General features: G+C 37.6%; 1 protein-coding gene across 1 annotated transcript in view; it reads left to right on the top strand.

Annotated features, from left to right (window-relative positions):
- Positions 1 to 3,738: 3,738 nt before the first annotated feature.
- The window catches only part of nav1a (neuron navigator 1a), a 164,910-nt gene continuing 150,790 nt past the window's right edge, over positions 3,739 to 17,858 (top strand). The window contains exons 1-2 of the mRNA XM_073822902.1: positions 3,739 to 4,559; positions 7,986 to 8,074. Of these exons, the coding sequence (XP_073679003.1) occupies positions 3,739 to 4,559; positions 7,986 to 8,074 (910 nt within the window). The remainder of the gene's footprint in view (positions 4,560 to 7,985; positions 8,075 to 17,858) is intronic.

Here is a 17,858-nt window from a genome sequence, read left to right as displayed (position 1 = left end):
ATGTCAATTAATCATATTTACAGTTTTCCCGTGCAAATGTGATATTGATTTTCATACAACTGTTCAATAAACAAAAAGTTACACTTCAGTTTAGCCAATGAAATAGTTCCACACAAAGCCACGTACAGTAGAAGTGTTTTGTGTATTGGAGCAAGCTGTTGTTTTGTATCTAAATGCATCCATGTTTTTGAATTAATTGGGTGAGCCAATGATTCAGTGACCCATTCATTAAGAGGGCCACTTGCTTTGTTCAACTGAATGAATCAGTTGTTTGAACAAATCAGATGACTGAATGACTCATCGTTAAAACAGTCGCTGCAACAGAAATCAAATGCTTCCCTACTATATAGTATACGAAAAAAAAAAAAAAAAAACAGAACACCAAAAGAGTATGTCCGAATTCATAGTATTCGTAAAACAGTAGGTAAAAAGTACCTGGATGATCTACTTTCAGTGAGATTGTCCAGTGTAAATTTAATGGACACTTTACTGTTCCATGAGTCAATGGGAGGCGATTTATGAATGGAGGTCACATGACAATGACAATATGGCAGATCTAGTAAATTTGAATTTCATTCATACTACCGATATTTAAAGTAAGTTAAAATTCAAATGTACTTAATATGCAATTTTACTCTCACATAGTGACGTTCTGTCACCTACTAGTGTTTTTGTATCAAGTATCATTTATTTATTTATTTTTAAATGCCATAATATAATTTTTTGTAATGTCTATTCAATGCATTTTTTTTAACACATTGATGACTTTTACTTATCTTTTGAGGGGGCCATTTCTCAGCTCAGATTGATGTGCCTTAAATTATACATGCTAGAATTGTAAAACACTTGATATTTACCATCATCACTATTCGAAAAAGTTTTAACAAAATAATAGAAGGATTTTGAAAAATTCTAGCAATATTTGAATAACATTCCACATTAATGTATAATGATTTTACAGAAGTTACAATAATTGTAGCAACATGCAACTGTCACAACTGTGAGTGCCATGGTGAAATTTTGTAATGGTTTTTTGGACACTCATTTGGTTATATAACACTATTGAAACCAGTAGCTGCTTTCAAAGGCCAAACTGTTAATGCTTTAATCGGTGAAAACAAACTTCTTAGTCTGAGTTTTGAGCATCATGTGACTGTAGAACTCACATGGTAGACACACTGTCTCCTCTCCTCTGCTCGCCTCTTTTTACTCCAGCACAAGCTCAGGAAACATTAGGAACATCGGGTTAGTTTGCTGTAGGCCAAAGTCAGGGCAGATGCTCAGGTAAAGATGACAATTTATCCATCTCTGTCCAAATATTTTGCTGATTTTTGAGAAGTCACTTTGCTTATGATTTGTTTTTGTAATATATGCATCTATAAGACTGGCTTGTCTTGTCAGACTTGCTCAATGTTGGTTAAACTTGATGTTAAATTTAGTATTTGTTTCAGTATTTGTAAGTTTATTTGGGTGGATTTTAGTTTATGTTGCCTCCTAAAATTATTTTAAGCAATTGATCCTACAATTGTACATCTAAATAATGCACTATAATTCATAAAACAAATTTGTATATATATTTTTGAGTTATATTGCTTATTAAATGGTAACTGAAAACTCATACAGTATAAGATACATACATATGATGAAATGGACTATTAGATTATTTATTGGATTAAAGTGTTTGAACAATGGCCTTATTCTTCTGTGTCAGTGTATTTGTGAAATCTTTCCTATTGTTCTTTCCCTGCTGTGACAGGACTATGGGTGAAAACAACCCTAATTACATTAGAGCAGAATTTGGAAAAGGCTGTGATGAAATTTTGCTGTGTTTTATCAGACGTTCTCTGCTCCTTTTAGTCTGTCTACTTGTAAAAACAGTGGATCCTGGGGCTAGTTGTCACATCGCGTAACTAAATTTTGTAGGCATAAAAAGATAGAGATGGAAAAAAGAAGATTAAGTGAGAAGGAATCTTTACTGTCTCCCTGTAGGTGAAGTTGTTTTCTTTAATTCTGTCACAGCGCAGATATCAGATCAGAGCTCTCAGGGAAAACTGAGGATTCTCAAATCTAATGTTTAACAACTGAAACTGTGTAAACCTTTTAAAGCAGGGCTATTGTATTACGTCCTCTCTTCAATGTGAGATTGGTTTGTGGCTTGAATTTAGGCCACAGTCGTCCCGCCTTACATCCCACCACTCGTGGGGTCTCCCACAGGCTTTGAATCGTAACACTCTGATTCTGATTTGCCAGAAAGCATTACTGCCTGTTGTTTGCAGGGCCCTGATTTTGATGGATTGCGTTTTGCCTGTACATTTGAAGGTCAATAGTTACCATGGGACTGTTAGTAAACAGTGAGGGTTTTGGCCATCTTGGCCAGTCTGTGGGCTGGGATGAAAGCCTTTAGGACTTTTGGGCACTGAATGGCAGATATATCTGCCAGACTAACTGAACTGGCAAGGGTTTAAAGGTCTTTGACTGAACCACAGTGAATCTCTGTAAGTCTGCATTGCTATTGCTAGTAGATTTATTTTGGTGACCAGATGGAGCTTTACAGTATTTGGGAAGAGTTTCGTTGGCTTAACAAAATGAGATTGATATAATCACCCGTTTTGATTCTAAAGCAAGTATTTCAAATAACGACTGTCCTTTCTCCTGTATTCTTTCACAAGACTCTTAAGCACTCGTGCCAAATCCTTCCCCTTGGCAGGATTTTGCTTCGAGAAGCTTTTGAGGAGCTTTTCCCAGATTTGGTTAAACAGTCCATGTCATTTGTGTTTAAATGCAACAGGTGGGAATTCCCAATATATTCGTGAGAACTGTTTAGATAGAGCTTCTGTAGTAACCTCATTTATCTTTCTTTGACACTCTTTGGCCATGGGTTCCTAGGGCTTTTAATCAAATATCAAACTGAAAAATCTGGTTGTTACTGTAATTTTGTAATGTTTCATTGCATTTTTTCACCTTTTTTAACAGATTTTAACCATACCTGGGACATTTAAGACATGTAGCATTGATGCATTCATAAAAAGAGTCATCATAATCAGGCAGATATGGATGGGCTTTCATCTACATTCTCCAATTTCCACCTGCTTGGAGCAATGCCTTTTATGCTCACTTTAGCATTGGCGTTTCGGTTACTTACAAATCAGGTTATCTCAGAAACCTCCTGCTGCTCCATCATGAACCCCTAGAAGTTTGTAAACCCCCTGTAGAGAAACCCTGTAGGCTATTAAAGCTTTGGTTTGTACCATAGTTTGACAGTTTGTTCAGGAAATGTAAAGATTTTTCACTTCTTTAGTGTACGAGAGAAAAAAAATAACTCCTAATCATTCACCTTAACCCTAACAGATTTAATAAAATAGGTACTATTTGATTTTTCTCTGATAAGTGGTCATATTGTTGAACTGCACGTATAGAGCTGCAGATGTTTGTTTAAAATTGTATTTCAAACCATTGTAACTCCTATATGGATTCCAGAAAACTCTTATTTATTACTAGCCAACATATTAATAATCAAACCTAGTGTCTTACATGCAAAATTTTCATTATTGGTATCATTTATATGGGTGAAGTTATCACAAGCTTGAATTTGTGTTGAAGTGTTTTCTGTCACAAAGCAATGGCAATGGAGTGGACATAAAAGAATGAAAGTGTGCATGCAATTCAGCAATAAACACTGGTTCTTAGATTCTCGTGTTGTTTGTTCCCTTTTTTCTCAGTTTCTGACTTGGTGCCACCATGAGTGGGGGAGTGAATGTGAAGAGTCTTCCACGAGCCCAGCCGGGCTCCGGCATCCCTCTGCACAGGACCAGACTCCCCTCCCCAAAGCCTGAGCCCAAGAGCACCAGTAGTGGCCTTCCGAAACCATCCACACATGTCCCCGTTAGCAACAGAACCTCCTATAGCGGCAGCCCTACAGCTGTTACCTCTAGAGATGTGCTGAGGGACACCACCCTCAGAAACCAGCATCTGTTACTAAGAGGCAGTCCACCTAGTCAGCGTTCTTCCACACACACACAAGACTCTAGATCAGCCCACAGTAGTCCACAAGTTCGACGGAAAGAGTCCCCACTTTTGAGGGGTACTCTGGATGGGTCCAAGACAGAGAGTTTGCTTGATCTTCGGTCCAATGGCAACAAGAACTTCCAGAGTGGAAACCTTTGTTCTCAGATGGGACGAATGGACAATGATAACAGTTTGATCTCAGAAGAACTTAAATGCCATGAGGAGATCGCTGCTTCTGGAAGCAGTCAAAGCAAGACAGCAATCCCTTCATTCAGATTTAGTAACAAAAACTTGAGGCCTGGTCCAGCGGCCACTAATGTAGATACAGGTCTCCTCAGAGTGCGTCGAGAGAGAGTATCCCTGCAGAACAGTGCCTCCAGTAGTTTTTCAGATGAGGAGATGTGCACCCCAGATGACCTCAGCCCGGAGGTCCCACAGAAGCCACCACCCGAGACTACTGCAGTCCTGAAAGAGGAAACATCTAGTGTTGATATGCTGAAAGCCAAACAGTCACCGAAGGTTAACATGGCTGCTGTAGCACCTTTCAGATACAGGTAAGTTATGGAAAATACATTGAAGGATTCTAGCACTGCTAAGATTTAAATATTGGCTTAGACCAGGATCAGAAAAGACGAAGGGGAAGTTCCCCATGCAACTTTAACTTGTAGGTCTCCACACATGGTCCTGGTGTCCTGCAGAGTTTAGCTCCAACTTGCCTCAACACACCTGTCTGGAAGTTCCTAGGATGACTAGTAAGACCTTGATTACTTGGTTCAGGTGTATTTAATTAGGGTTGGAGGTAAACTCTGCAGGACACCAGCCCTCCAGGACTGAGTTTGGAGACCCCTGATGTAACTACTGATTAACTACCATTATATGATACTTGGCAGAGGTGGAGAAATTAACAAGAAACTATGCTACTTACCACAGGCTGAGAACTGTTCCAACCACACAAGTTTCATTGCAATGATGGTTTCAGGAAACGCTGAATTGTTGTTAGTAATGACACAACTTGTGGTCTTATTTGGGTCTTAGTTAGTTGGGTAAATATTTTAGAAAATGCACCCCAAGTTGGTGTATTTTGGTTGGTGCAGATTTAGTTTAATGTGGACCAGCATAGTTGATGATTTTCACCAGCATAGCATAGCCCTGAGGTTCTCAACTCTGGTCCTTGAGGTCCACTTTTCTGCAGAGTTTAGCTCCAACCCTAATCAAATACATCTAAGCAATCTTATCAAGGTCTTCTGGATCACTAGAAAGTTACAGGCAGGTGAGTTTGATAAAGGTTGTAGCTAAACTCTGCAGGAGAGTGGACCTCGAGGACCATAGTTGAGAACCTCTGGTGTATATATGGAACTGACTCTCAATGATGGCTTTTCTGGTAAAGCTTTTTGACCAAGGAGGGCTTGATAGTTGAGCCGTCTAATGGGGACATCAGCACCTTGTGTTTAAGACCAATATAATAAACACAACTGCTAATGACTAGATATGCTGTTTTTTTAAGAAACGAGGTTTCATACAATAGGTGTACCTCACATAAATTCTTTTCACACTACGCCAAGGATCCTCAAATCTGGGTCACAAAATCCACTTCAAACACACCTGAGCATGATAATGTCTTCAGGAGCACTAGAAAGTTACAGGCTCAACTCTGCAGGAGAGTGGACCTCGAGGACCATAGTTGAGAACATCTGGTGTAGCCTATGGACCTGACTCTCCATGATATCTTTTCTCATTAAGCTTTTTGACCAATGAGCTATGCTGGTCTTTTCAGCAAGCAGGTTTTAGACAGTAGGTGTATCTCAAATAAATTATTTTCATACTATGCAAGGCATTCTCAAATCTGGCCCAGAGATCCACTGTCCTGCAGAGTTTAGCAGAAAGTTAAAAGCAGATGAGTTTGATCAAGGTTGGAGTTAAACTCTGCAGAAAAGTGGACCTTGAGGCCCAGAGTTGGAAACCCCTGGTGTAGCCTCTAGAACTGACTCTACGTGATGGCTTTTCTCGTGAAGCTTTTTGACCAGGGAGGGCTTGATAGTTAAGCCATCTAATGGGGACATCAGCACCTTGTGTTCAAGACCAGTATATTAAACACAACATCTGCTAATGACTAGATATGCTGGTCTTTTCAGAAAGGAGGTTTCATACGGTAGGTGTGCCTCACATAAATTCGTTTCACACTACGCCAAGGATCCTCAAATTTGGGTCACAAAATCCACTTCCATGCAGAGTTAAGCTCTAACCCTGATCAAACACACCTGAGCATGATATTGTCTTCAGGATCTTTAGAAAGTTACAGGCAGGTGAGTTTGATCAAGGTTGTAGCTAAACTCTGCAGGAGAGTGGACCTCGAGGACTATAGTTAAGAACCTCTGGTGTAGCCTCTAGAACTCTTCTTTATTCATACATATACATCCTTAAATCTGGCCCAGAGATCTACTTTCCTGCAGAGTTTAGCTTTAAACCTGATCAAACAGACCTGAACATGCTAATCAAGGTCTTCACTGGATCACTGGAATGTTACAGGCAAATTTATTTTAACATAGTTGGAGCTAAACTCTTTAGAACTGACTCTCCGTGATGGCTTTTCTTGGGAAGCTTTTTGACCAAGGAGCGCTTGCTATTTAAGATGTCTAATAGGGATATCAGCACCTCATGCTCGAGACCAATATATCTGCTAATGGCTAGTTATGCTGGTCTTTTCAGCAAGGTGGTTTCATACAGTAGGTGTACCTCACATAGATTCTGGTTAACCCTGAGCTAACATATTAATGGTGCTTTTAACCCTGGGTTAAGCAAAGTTTCACACAGTTCTTTTCTGAGATTTCACTTTGAAACTTGGATTAAGAAATCTGGAGTCAGATCCATGGTCAAGAGGGTTGCCCACTGGGGTTAACTATGGAAGACACTTATAAAATCAGTTAAAATTGATGTATATAATATTGTTAACCATGTAAATATGCAAGTAGGAGCATTAACCCAGGGTTTACAAATGTACAGTGTTTCAAAACCTGACTTCTCAGGTTTAATTAAATCAGGATAGATTAAGATCACTCAAAATAATTCAGAATTACATTAGGATCTGTTTTTAATAAATAATCCTGGGTTGCAACTTTCAATTGTGAAACACTGAGTAAACTTTTTTTTTTTTTTGTTATGATAAGCAGTGGTAATTCTAATTTTGCAGAAACTGAATTGGAAATGTACTGTATCTTTCAACCAAGTTAGTGTGCAACAAAGCGTTTCAAGTGTTTTCCAAATTGTCTTAACTTGTTTTAACTGGTGCACATTTATTGTATTACACGGTTTGTTACTTTTCTAGCAATTCAGTTCTTTGCTGGATAATTTGTCTTTCCTCTGACTGTCCTCGCGTATGTCTGTGCCCAGCTCAATCACTCTTTTTTTTGGCTCTCCATCTCTTTTTCTCCTCATTTCATCCAGTTTTGACAAATATGACAGTCCATCACTTACGCTGACAAATTAGCCTCCTTTTCCACTCGTAATCTTTCCAGCGCCGAATCAGTCATGCGGTTTAAGTTTCTGTCCCGCTCTCAGAGACTGTGTCACTCTTGCCCTCTGTACGCCTGCTGGGAATTCTAGGGCAGAGTAGATGCTTAAAAAGCTTCTCCTGCCAGCACTAACACTCTCTGAATTATCTGCTCTAATGACTCAGTGCACCGGACACCCGGTGGGCACGGGATACACTGGCATCAGGGCGACTGTCATGTTAGCGTAACTGAATATAAACCAGGCGTCACAGGGACAAAGCTGCTGTCTGAAAATAGCACCGAACATTTATTATTTTCAGAATGTTATTGGTAGATTGTTAACAGTATACCAAGAATTATGCCAAGTCTTAACTTCTAGGCTGACGTTCAATGAATGTTTGGCACATGTTTCCAAGTGGGTTTTTGGTTATGAGGCTCTTGGAAAGAGCAAGCATTGTGTCTAATTCACTTGTTTCATTTTGTTTCATAAAGACTGCAGATTCAGGAAGATGTATCTCTGGATGACTTCAGCGACTGTTCCTCTGACTCAATAGAAGTTTGCTGTGATGACCTCAATACTGGTAAGTGTTGACACTTATTAGCACTCTCATTTTATTATCTTTCAGATAGGCTTTAATAATAATCTAAATGACCAGTTTTGTTTTTAGGTTGTGTTCAAATTCATCATCATCTTACAGTGCCCAATTGTGACCTTCTTTGTGAACTGTGTCCAGTGAGGTTTAGTTGAAACTTTAGTTGACTTCTGACATTCTGACTATTTACACTAATGTTACATTGCAAAAAATGTGATGCATATTTGATTTAATTACAAATTCCAAACATTTCCAGATTGGAATTTAACCCTTAAATGTGTGACTGTTTCGGCAATCACTATTACATATTCGGGTCTTTAGCGACCTGGCTATATATATATATATATATATATATATATATATATATATATATATCAAGCACGGATGGATCTCTAACTGCTGCAATAGCAAAAAACTCTTGATATTTTAAGAACCATTACAGAAGAATAAAATACAGCATATTTCCTTACTTTTTGAAACTTAGAAGGGTTCAATTTGAGCAGATAATTTTACCATTGCCGTCATCGTCAGAGCGCGCTTCCACATTACATTAAGCATCTGGCTCATATTTGCGATCTCAATCATATTCGCAACACTATAATTTTCAACGACTTTAAAATCATTATTTTGATCGCTGGCAGCTTATTCACCACATCCACCTTCAAATGAAAGTGACATTTATATTTTATTGCATACAGTAATTGCTCTGCTGTAAAGCCATTCAAACCAATAAAAATTTTGCTGGTGATATTCTTTTGTTTTATGCCTGCGATAATTACGAGTGAAACATCACGTCATTATTGTCTATCAAACAGTGCCACCTCGAGGACTAAAGGTGAATTGCATGTGGAAAGTGGGAAAGTGGCCAAAACTCCTCTAAAACCAGCCTGCTGACCAGCTAAAACCAGGCTGGTTGACCAACTAAAACCAGCCAACCACCCTAGGCTGGTTTTAGCTGTTTTTTTAGCAGGGTTTTTTGTATTTTATTATTTCTTTCTTGTTTTATTGTTCATAATGAACAGATTTAGGAATACTAAGAAAGTTGATGCCATCCTGGGTCGCTAAAGACCCAAGGTATGCATTTAAGGGTTAAAGTGTCAGAAGAATTGGGCTACATTCATCTACTGTGTTTCCACAAGATGGATTGAGCTAAAGAAAAGAAGAAACACCAATTTTTTCCTATGGCTTAATAGGAAACCTGGAAGTTGAGGACAAAGAGCATCAAATCTGTCCTTTCATCTACTTTCTGGCCTAATTCTCCATCTCTGAGTGCCTTGTTGCCCATGGCAGTGGGTGCATAGTGCAGGAAGAGAGTGATGGCTGCAGGTTTTCCATTTCCTACAGAGAGAGTGAATACAGCAGTCACAAAGACAGTCTTCACCCCACTGCTCTGACACACACACACTGGCCTAGCCTGACCCTCATTCAGTCAGGCATTATGCCAACTAGACCACCCCCAACTGCAGATGAAGAGTTCAGCTGTACAGGCTCTTTTACACTTTAAGCCATTAAATGTAAAGGTTAGAAAAAGGGTTTTACAGTCTGACGCCATAGAAGAACCTTTTTTAAGCTCCAAAGACAATGTTGTAGCTTGGAAGTGTTGCTTTTACCTAGAACATCCTATCAAACATTCAGAACACCTTGCTCAACAAGTATCATCATTAGTTTTTGCTAAACCAAATCTACTGTAAGGAACAACTGAAGAAGATTTATTTTTTAGTGTAATTTCAGTATGGTATGTAGGCTAAATTTCTAAAGGAATGTGTTCATGTTAACAGTGTTCAGAGTGTTCTTTTGGACTGCTGAATATTTGAAGATGTAAAACACATTTTGATTTAATCGTTGTGATTTTTGTGGAACACTGAACAAATAGCATCAGATGTGCTGTTGCTGAATTTGATTAAATGTCTGGTTGTAGATGCAGCTGTTAATATCCTGGAGATCTTAGAGCATGATAGACTATGTCAGCAGTTTAGAGTTTGTGCGGACATGTGCTTTAAACAGGTCTTTGCTTTATTTTAGGAATATAGTCTGTCGGTTTTCTGTGCATTTCAGATCCCAGCATCTGTTAGACAGACCTAAGCCTGATGATGAATTACAGAATTTTCTGTTTTTATGTACCGATATTTTGATCAAACGGTCATTATTTGGACATGTATGATGAATTTGCTTTAATTATGCTGGTTATACAGTACCGTTCAAAGGTTGCTAGTTGAAAGAAGTCTCTTATGCTCAACAAGGCTACATTTATTTAATAATAATAAAAAAACAGTAATATTGTGAAATATTTTCACAGTTTAAAATAACTGTTTTCTATTTCAGTATATTTTATAATGTAATTTATTTCTGTGATCAAAGCTGAATTTTCAGCATCATTACTCCAGTTTTCAGTGTCACATGATGCTTCAGAAATCATTCTAATATGTGACCCTGGACCACAAAATTTAATTAAATTTGTCCAAATCTAAATAAATAAGCTTTCCATTGATGTATGGTTTGTTAGGATAGGAAAATATTTGGCCGAGACATAACTATCTGAAATTCTCAAATCTGAGCTTGCAAAAAAAAAAATCTAAATATTGAGAAAATCACTTTTAAAATTGTCCAAATGAAGTTCTTAGCAATGATTATTACTAATCAAAAATTACGCTTTGATATATTTACGGTAGAAAGTTTACAAAATATCTTCATAGAACATGATCTTTCCTTAATATCCTAATGATTTTTGGCATAAAAGAAAAATAATATAATTTTGACCCATACAGTGTATTGTTGGCTACAAATACAGCTGTTCGACTTAAGACAGTTTTTTTTTTTTTTTTTTTTTTGGTCCAGAGTAACATATGCTGAGATTTTGCTTCTCAGAAAACATATTTTTTATTATAAATTATTAAATTATATCATATATTTTTGTAGAAACTGTGATACTTTTCAAGGTATACTTTGATAAAGAGAAAGTTCAGAAGAACAGTATTTACTTAAAATAGAAATCTTTTGTAACTTAAAAGTGTTTACTGTCACATTTGATCAGTTTAATGCATCCTTGATGAACGAAAATTTTATTTAAAAGCTACTCCTACTTAAACCTGAACAGTATGTATTTTGGTATTATATTAGAAATTATTCTAATATAAATAATAAACTAAATAACCCATGTGCCTTGCCTGAGCACTGTTTGTTTGAAGTTAAGGTCATTGCACACAGAGTCTGAAATTTTTGCACGTTAAAAAATGAATACAACCTCACTTTGTGTCAATCACGTTTACACACTGCCTCCGAAACTTTCGTCTGTCATAAAAAAAAAAAGTTCGGATCAGGTTCCATTTTCTGTGTTTTCGCATCCGTAGCAAGCATTTTGATAGGAAAGGATGACACAAATGAAAAAATGTATACGAAAATTTCAGTGTGCACAAACATTTAGACTATACTGCCCTCCAAAGGCAAAGCGCAGTAACTACACATTTTGTCAAAATTGAGGTAAAGGTTGTATCAGCGATTTCAAGCCTGAAACATAAAGTGTCAAATTCAGCTGACTTTTCTTCATGATCCGCTCGCTGCCTGCCCCATAAATTGGCTGTAAAAAAAACTGCGTCTCTGTGGTCAGCCTAGGGTCCGAGATATGCCAAAAAAAAACAATCGGTGCTACCAACAATTCCACAGCAAAACAAACAGTGTTCCAACCAATCACCGTCAGGGGGTTGGTGTTGTACTTTCGCTCTGCCTCCCTCACATCCCTGCACCAGTACGAAAGTCCACAACACCAACCCCCTGACGCTGATTGGTTGGAACACTGTTTGTTTTGCTGTGGAATTGTTGGTAGCACCGATTGTTTTTTTTGGCATATCTCGGACCCTAGGCTGACCACAGAGACGCGTTTTTTTTTTTACAGCCAATTTATGGGGCAGGCAGCGAGCGGATCATGAAGAAAGGTCAGTTGAATTTGACACTTTATGTTTCAGCCTAGAATCGCTGATACAACCTTTAAGGCTTAAAATGGACTTTGTGACAACTGTTTTGTCTCGTGGCAAAGTCTCCTGGTTCTTGTTTCAGAGAAACAAGAGTGTTTGACTAGCTGTCAAAAAACTTTAAAGGCATTTTTCTCAGTTTCAGTGTTCGCGTAGTTACTGCACTTTGCCTTTGGAGGGCAGTATAGTACTCTTCAGGCTAGTAACTAATGCTGTGTCATATGACACTAGAACCAGTGATTAATTTCCTCAGCATGAAGTTCCAGGAAAGAAAGTAATGTGTGAGAGTGTGTAGGTATAATAGTGATGAGAAGTCTGAAAGTTGTGTGTATTAGCAACAAATGATCTGAATGTGTGCACTATATGTTTGTCTATTGGTGATGAGTTATCTGTGAGTGTATTAGCTGTGAACCATCTAAGTGTGTGAGTATATGTGTTAGTGATGAGTGATCTAAGAGAGTAAGCGTAGTAAGTGGGCTCCAGGGTTTCATCAGGCTTGAGATCAGATCCACCCCTGAGATTCGTCAAAAGCCGATCTGCAGATTGAATGACACTTTTCCCATTTCAACATCTGCTGGCTGCCTTCACCTCAGATGGTTCACACACAAGTGTACATTGACACAATGCATTGCCTCATCTTTCACACATTACACATTTACACACAGAGACATCACATCTCCACCAGCATAGGCAGAGACAGCAGTTATTTATGACTACAGTGTGTCAACATCGAGCACAGGCAGATGAGATACTCACAATGAAACGTCACAACACAGGCGAGAACAGCACTGAACATGTGCTTTATTCTCAGTCTTTTTTGATGCATTGAACCTGACGTTTTTGTATTTTCTGTCTTTCAGTTCGAAGTTAGTAAACTTACGGACAGATTTGAATCTTCAGAGATATTGGGGGCAGCAGAGAGACTGATGCTTTTTAATTGATTAATGGATTCCCAGTTCTTAGCCTTTTTTCAAGACAAAGCAAAAGTTTAAAAAAATCACAAGGGGCTGTTACTGGTGTATTTAATGTTGTAGAATAAAACATGAGGATATTTAAAACAATTACTGGTAGTGCTAAATGCTAACTTGTTTTCAGATTTTAGCCTACAAAAAGGCTGCTGTACTGCTGACAATAGTTATTGGTTTTTCTTTTTTCCTCAGCATTACTGCAGTTTGAGTATTACTGATGAGAGACATTGGCAGCTTTAAAGGAACACTCCACTTTTTCTGGAAATAGGCTCATTCTCCAACTCCCCCCGAGTTAATAAGTTGATTTTTACCGTTTTGAAATCCATTCAGCCGTTCTCCTGTTCTGGCGATATTACTTTTAGCATAGCTTAGCATAGATCATTGAATCCTATTAGACCAATAGCATCGCGTTCAAAAATGACCAACGAGTTTCGGTATTTGTCCTATTTAAAACTTGACTCTTCTGTAGTTATATTGTGCACTAAGACCGGCGGAAAATGTAAAGATGAGATTTTCTAGGCCGATAAGATTAGGAACTACACTTCCATTCCGGCGTAATAGTCAAGGAAGTTTGCTGCCGTAATATGGACGCAGCAGGTGCAGTAATATCACGCAGCACCTGAAATTAGTTCCCAGCTAGGTAACTTCCAACGAGGAACGCTCCCTGTGCATGCAGTTGGTCACGTTGTGCTGCGATGTCCTATTACTGCGCCTGCTTCGGCCATGTTACGGCAGCAAACTTCCTTGACTATTACGCCGGAATGGGAGTGTAGTTCCTAATCTTATCGGCCTAGAAAATCACATCTTTACATTTTCCGCCGGTCTTAGTACACAATATAACTACAGAAGAGTCAAGTTTTAAATAGGACAAATACCAAAACTTGTTGGTCATTTTTGAACACGATGCTATTGGTCTAATAGGATTCAATGCATTCAAAGTAATGTACACATCCATTTCGACATATCAGATGTTTTGTCCTGCTCTGAAAACATAACTGACTGTGTGTACATCAATTTCGTATAAAAGTATGCGCAAATGCATTTAACCGCAGCCGCAATCGAGCTTTAGGACGAACAAACACAAAGCGCATGTGAAAGTCTGTCAGTGTGCGAGTTGCGCGATATTCAGATTCGATTCAGAATCGTTGAAGAGAGATTCACGATTCATCTGAGAATCGTTTTTTCCCCCTACCCCTACTAAGGACCATCTTAAACCAGCTAAAACCAGCATCCCAGCATCAAAACCTACCTAACCAGCATATGCAGTTTTTTTGTTCAACAGGAAGAGTGGACTTGTTGACCTAAAATCAGATATTACACTAAGAATAAGAATTAGGGTTAGGAAAAAGAATATTTACTTTTTCACATTCCCCTTAATAAGGTGGAGATGTTGAAGTTGACCACATCAGACTGGAAAGATAAAATAAGTTAAAACAGACAATTAGCAAAACAGAAGCTCTCACTCACCCTCCCTGGTTGTTTTCCCTCCAATTAAATGATGTCAGCCATTTGATATGATGTAATTTTCTTTTTCCAACTTTCATTTAAAAGACCAGTAGTCGGTTATACAGTTGAGGTCGAAAGTTTACACCCTCTTTTCAGAATCTGCAAAATGTTAATTGGCCAAAATAAGAGGGATCATTCAAAATGCATGTTAACGTTTATTTAGCGCTGACCTGAATAAGATATTTCACATAAAAGATGTTTACATTTTTCTCCACAAGAGAAAATAATAGTTTAATTTATAAAAATGACCCCATTGAAAAGTTTACATACACTTGATTCTTAATACTGTGTTGTTAACTAAATGATCCACAGCTGTGTTTTTTTTTTTTTTTTTTTTTTTTTTTGTTTATTGATAGTTGCTTGTGAGTTCCTTGTTTGTCCTGAACAGTTAAACTGCCTGCAGTTCTTCAGAAAAATCCTTTAGGTCCCACAAATTCTTTGGTTTTTCAGCATGTTTGTATATTTGAATCCTTTTTGACAATGACTGTTTTGAGATCCATCTTTTCACAACGAGGACAACTGAGGGACTCATATGCAACTATTACAGAAGATGATACTCACTGATGCTTTAGAAGAAAAAACTTGCATTAAGAGCCAGGGAGTGAAAACTTTTGAACAGAATGGAGATTTTTCATATTTTGCCTAAATATAATATTTTTTTCATTTAGTACTGCCCTTCAGAGGCTACAGAAGATAGTTACATGTTTCCCAGAAGACAAAACAAGTTACATTTACCCTGATCTTCAAATTCAAAAAGTTTTCACTCCCGGATCTTAATGCATATTTTTCCTTCTGGAGCGCCAGTGAGTATCATCTTCTGTAATAGTTGCATATGAGTCCGTAAGTTGTCCTCAGTGTGAAAAGATGGATCTTTTATGTGAAATATCTTATTCAGGTCAGTACTAAATAACCAATAACATGCATTTTGTATGTTCCCTTTTATTTTGGTAAAATAATTAACATTTTGCAGATTCTGAAATGGGGGGTGTAAAATTTTGACCTCAACTGTAACAGGGTGCACAATATTTTGAGGATGAATATTTTGAATTTTTACTATTACATCTCATGCACTAGCATGGAATAGTGTACTAGCATCTGACACATAATTCATATTTCACACAGGCCTGCTAGTAAATGGTATGTATAGTATTTAAAGAATGCCATTTTTGGTATGCATTGAATGCTTTTGCAAAATGTAGTACACAAAGAAGAACAGTGCATCAAATACCATATCCCACAATTCAGTGCACTTGACATGACCTTCCATTTCCAGTGTGATGAATGAAACCACAGTTCACATCCTGTTCTGTGATGATGATGTACAGTAGCATGCTACAAACTGAAAAAATATACAATTTGGTGCAGATGATAATATTAATATGGCAAGAAATAATAATCAAATAATACAATTATTTGTACTAAACCAAATGATGATTGAGAGATAAACAAACGTTCCTCAAAAGACTGAAGGATCTTACTTGACACTCACATTTTAACATTAAATTTCTACAAAATAATGTATGGATTATCAAGTAAAATAATTACTTAGTGGACCTTCAACAAAAGAATTAGGTTGAGTGCAAGGGCGCAGTCTTAGAAGCTGATGCTGAATTTCATCTTCCCTAATAATATTACAAATGTGAAATCCATTTTGAACGTTTGATTTTATGTCAGTCCATAAGCATGACCATATAGTCCCACAGTGTGTGACCCGTCTATATGAAGTGTAATCCCTTTGTTCAGGAGCAGATTTTCTAAATGCTCATGGCAGCTTTTAGTTATGCCTCCAGGATAGAAGACCAAAAGCTGCCAGATCTGGTTTTACAGCAATTAATTGAGAGAAAATCTTTAGCGTTTATGCTTACAGGTTTTTGACAGATTGCAGAGATCAAGGCCGAATTAATATTTAGCATATGGCGAGGAGAGGGAGGCAAAAACTGACCCGCTGGCTTAAAGGCAAATCAGCAATGGCCTCTTTTTAAAGTTGGCTCTCCAGCTTTGACTTTTCTAGCATGCTTGTTTTGTCTACTGGATTTGAGAACAAGAATGAATGTGAACTGACATTAAAAATCCAAACGGATTGCTTCACAAACACACGTACATACAATACATAGTGATGAACTCATGCCAGAAAATCCTATTAGCATGTTTATCCAGAAGCCTATCAGATTTAAGGAAGTCATCCTTAAATCTATTTGTTTTGGCACACAGTTTTAATACATGTTCTTCTTCCTGAAAAGTCTCAATTTGAATCTGTTTCAAAGCTTAGATGCTTTGAGAAACGTAATGCACTTCATAAACCCTGAAATGCACTGGTTGCACTAAGAAAGAGGAACATTTATTTCTTAAAATAGAGTCATTATGTTTCCAGTGGATGAGACATGAGACTGTGCATTGAAAAAACAGGTGCTCTTGGGAAGCTTTTACCTATAGCTAGAGCCACTATAAATGCTAATTGTCCTGATGCCGGGAGGGACAAGTGTAATGGGCAATCAGTGTCACCATGAGCGCTGTGCGTTTGTGTGTGGCTCTGTAGCCTCACATTCAATTTGATATGGACACTAGTCATGCTAGCTAGGTTTTGCGTTTTCTGAAAATAATATGAGTGGTGTTAGCCACCGCAGAAGTCGTTTCCACAGTGCAAGAGTGGTTGCAATATTGTTGCGATGTACTTACTAAGGCGCTTTTTTGTGCTTCCGCAATTTTTATTAGTTTTTGTTTTTTTTAGTACTTACTTAAATAGTATTTTCTTGTAAAAACGTATTCCCGTACAACATTTAAAAAAAAAGCTTTTACAGTTTAGCCAAGGCATCAAGGGCAGCAGTGCCTCCTCAAAATATTGGATGAGAAAAAAATTCAAAGTACAAAAATAAAACAATGGCAATATTACAAAATGTACCATTAAAAAGTGTATAAATCAATCGCATCTCTTGCCTCCCCTGAGCCCACTGAGTTTTAACAGACACCCTAAAGCATGTGGTGAGTTTGGTGGGGAGTAATTGAGAATGAATGGGGGAAAGTCACATGAGATATGATTGGATATGACTGGTTATGATAGACTTTAATTGGTTTGTACAATAAATCCCGCCTCTTGTGTTCGTGCTCGTTCTGTATTCGCTAATCAGTCTGAATGAACAATATAATGGCAGAAATGGAAAGACTAATTTAAAAAAAAGTACGTAAACAACACATAGATATAACCACTTTTTTACATCAAAATAAGACTTAAAATGGCATGAAAACATGATCTGTATGGCAGTTTTAGTAAGTAATCAGCCTGGTGACATTTAAAGTAAATCTGTCTATAATCCAATTATATATATATATATATAT

This window comes from Garra rufa, chromosome 18, assembly GCF_049309525.1.
Source record: "Garra rufa chromosome 18, GarRuf1.0, whole genome shotgun sequence".
In the NCBI taxonomy this organism is placed as follows: Eukaryota; Metazoa; Chordata; class Actinopteri; order Cypriniformes; family Cyprinidae; genus Garra; species Garra rufa.
Note: the sequence above shows the minus strand (reverse complement) of the source record. Positions and strands in the feature narration are given on the sequence as shown.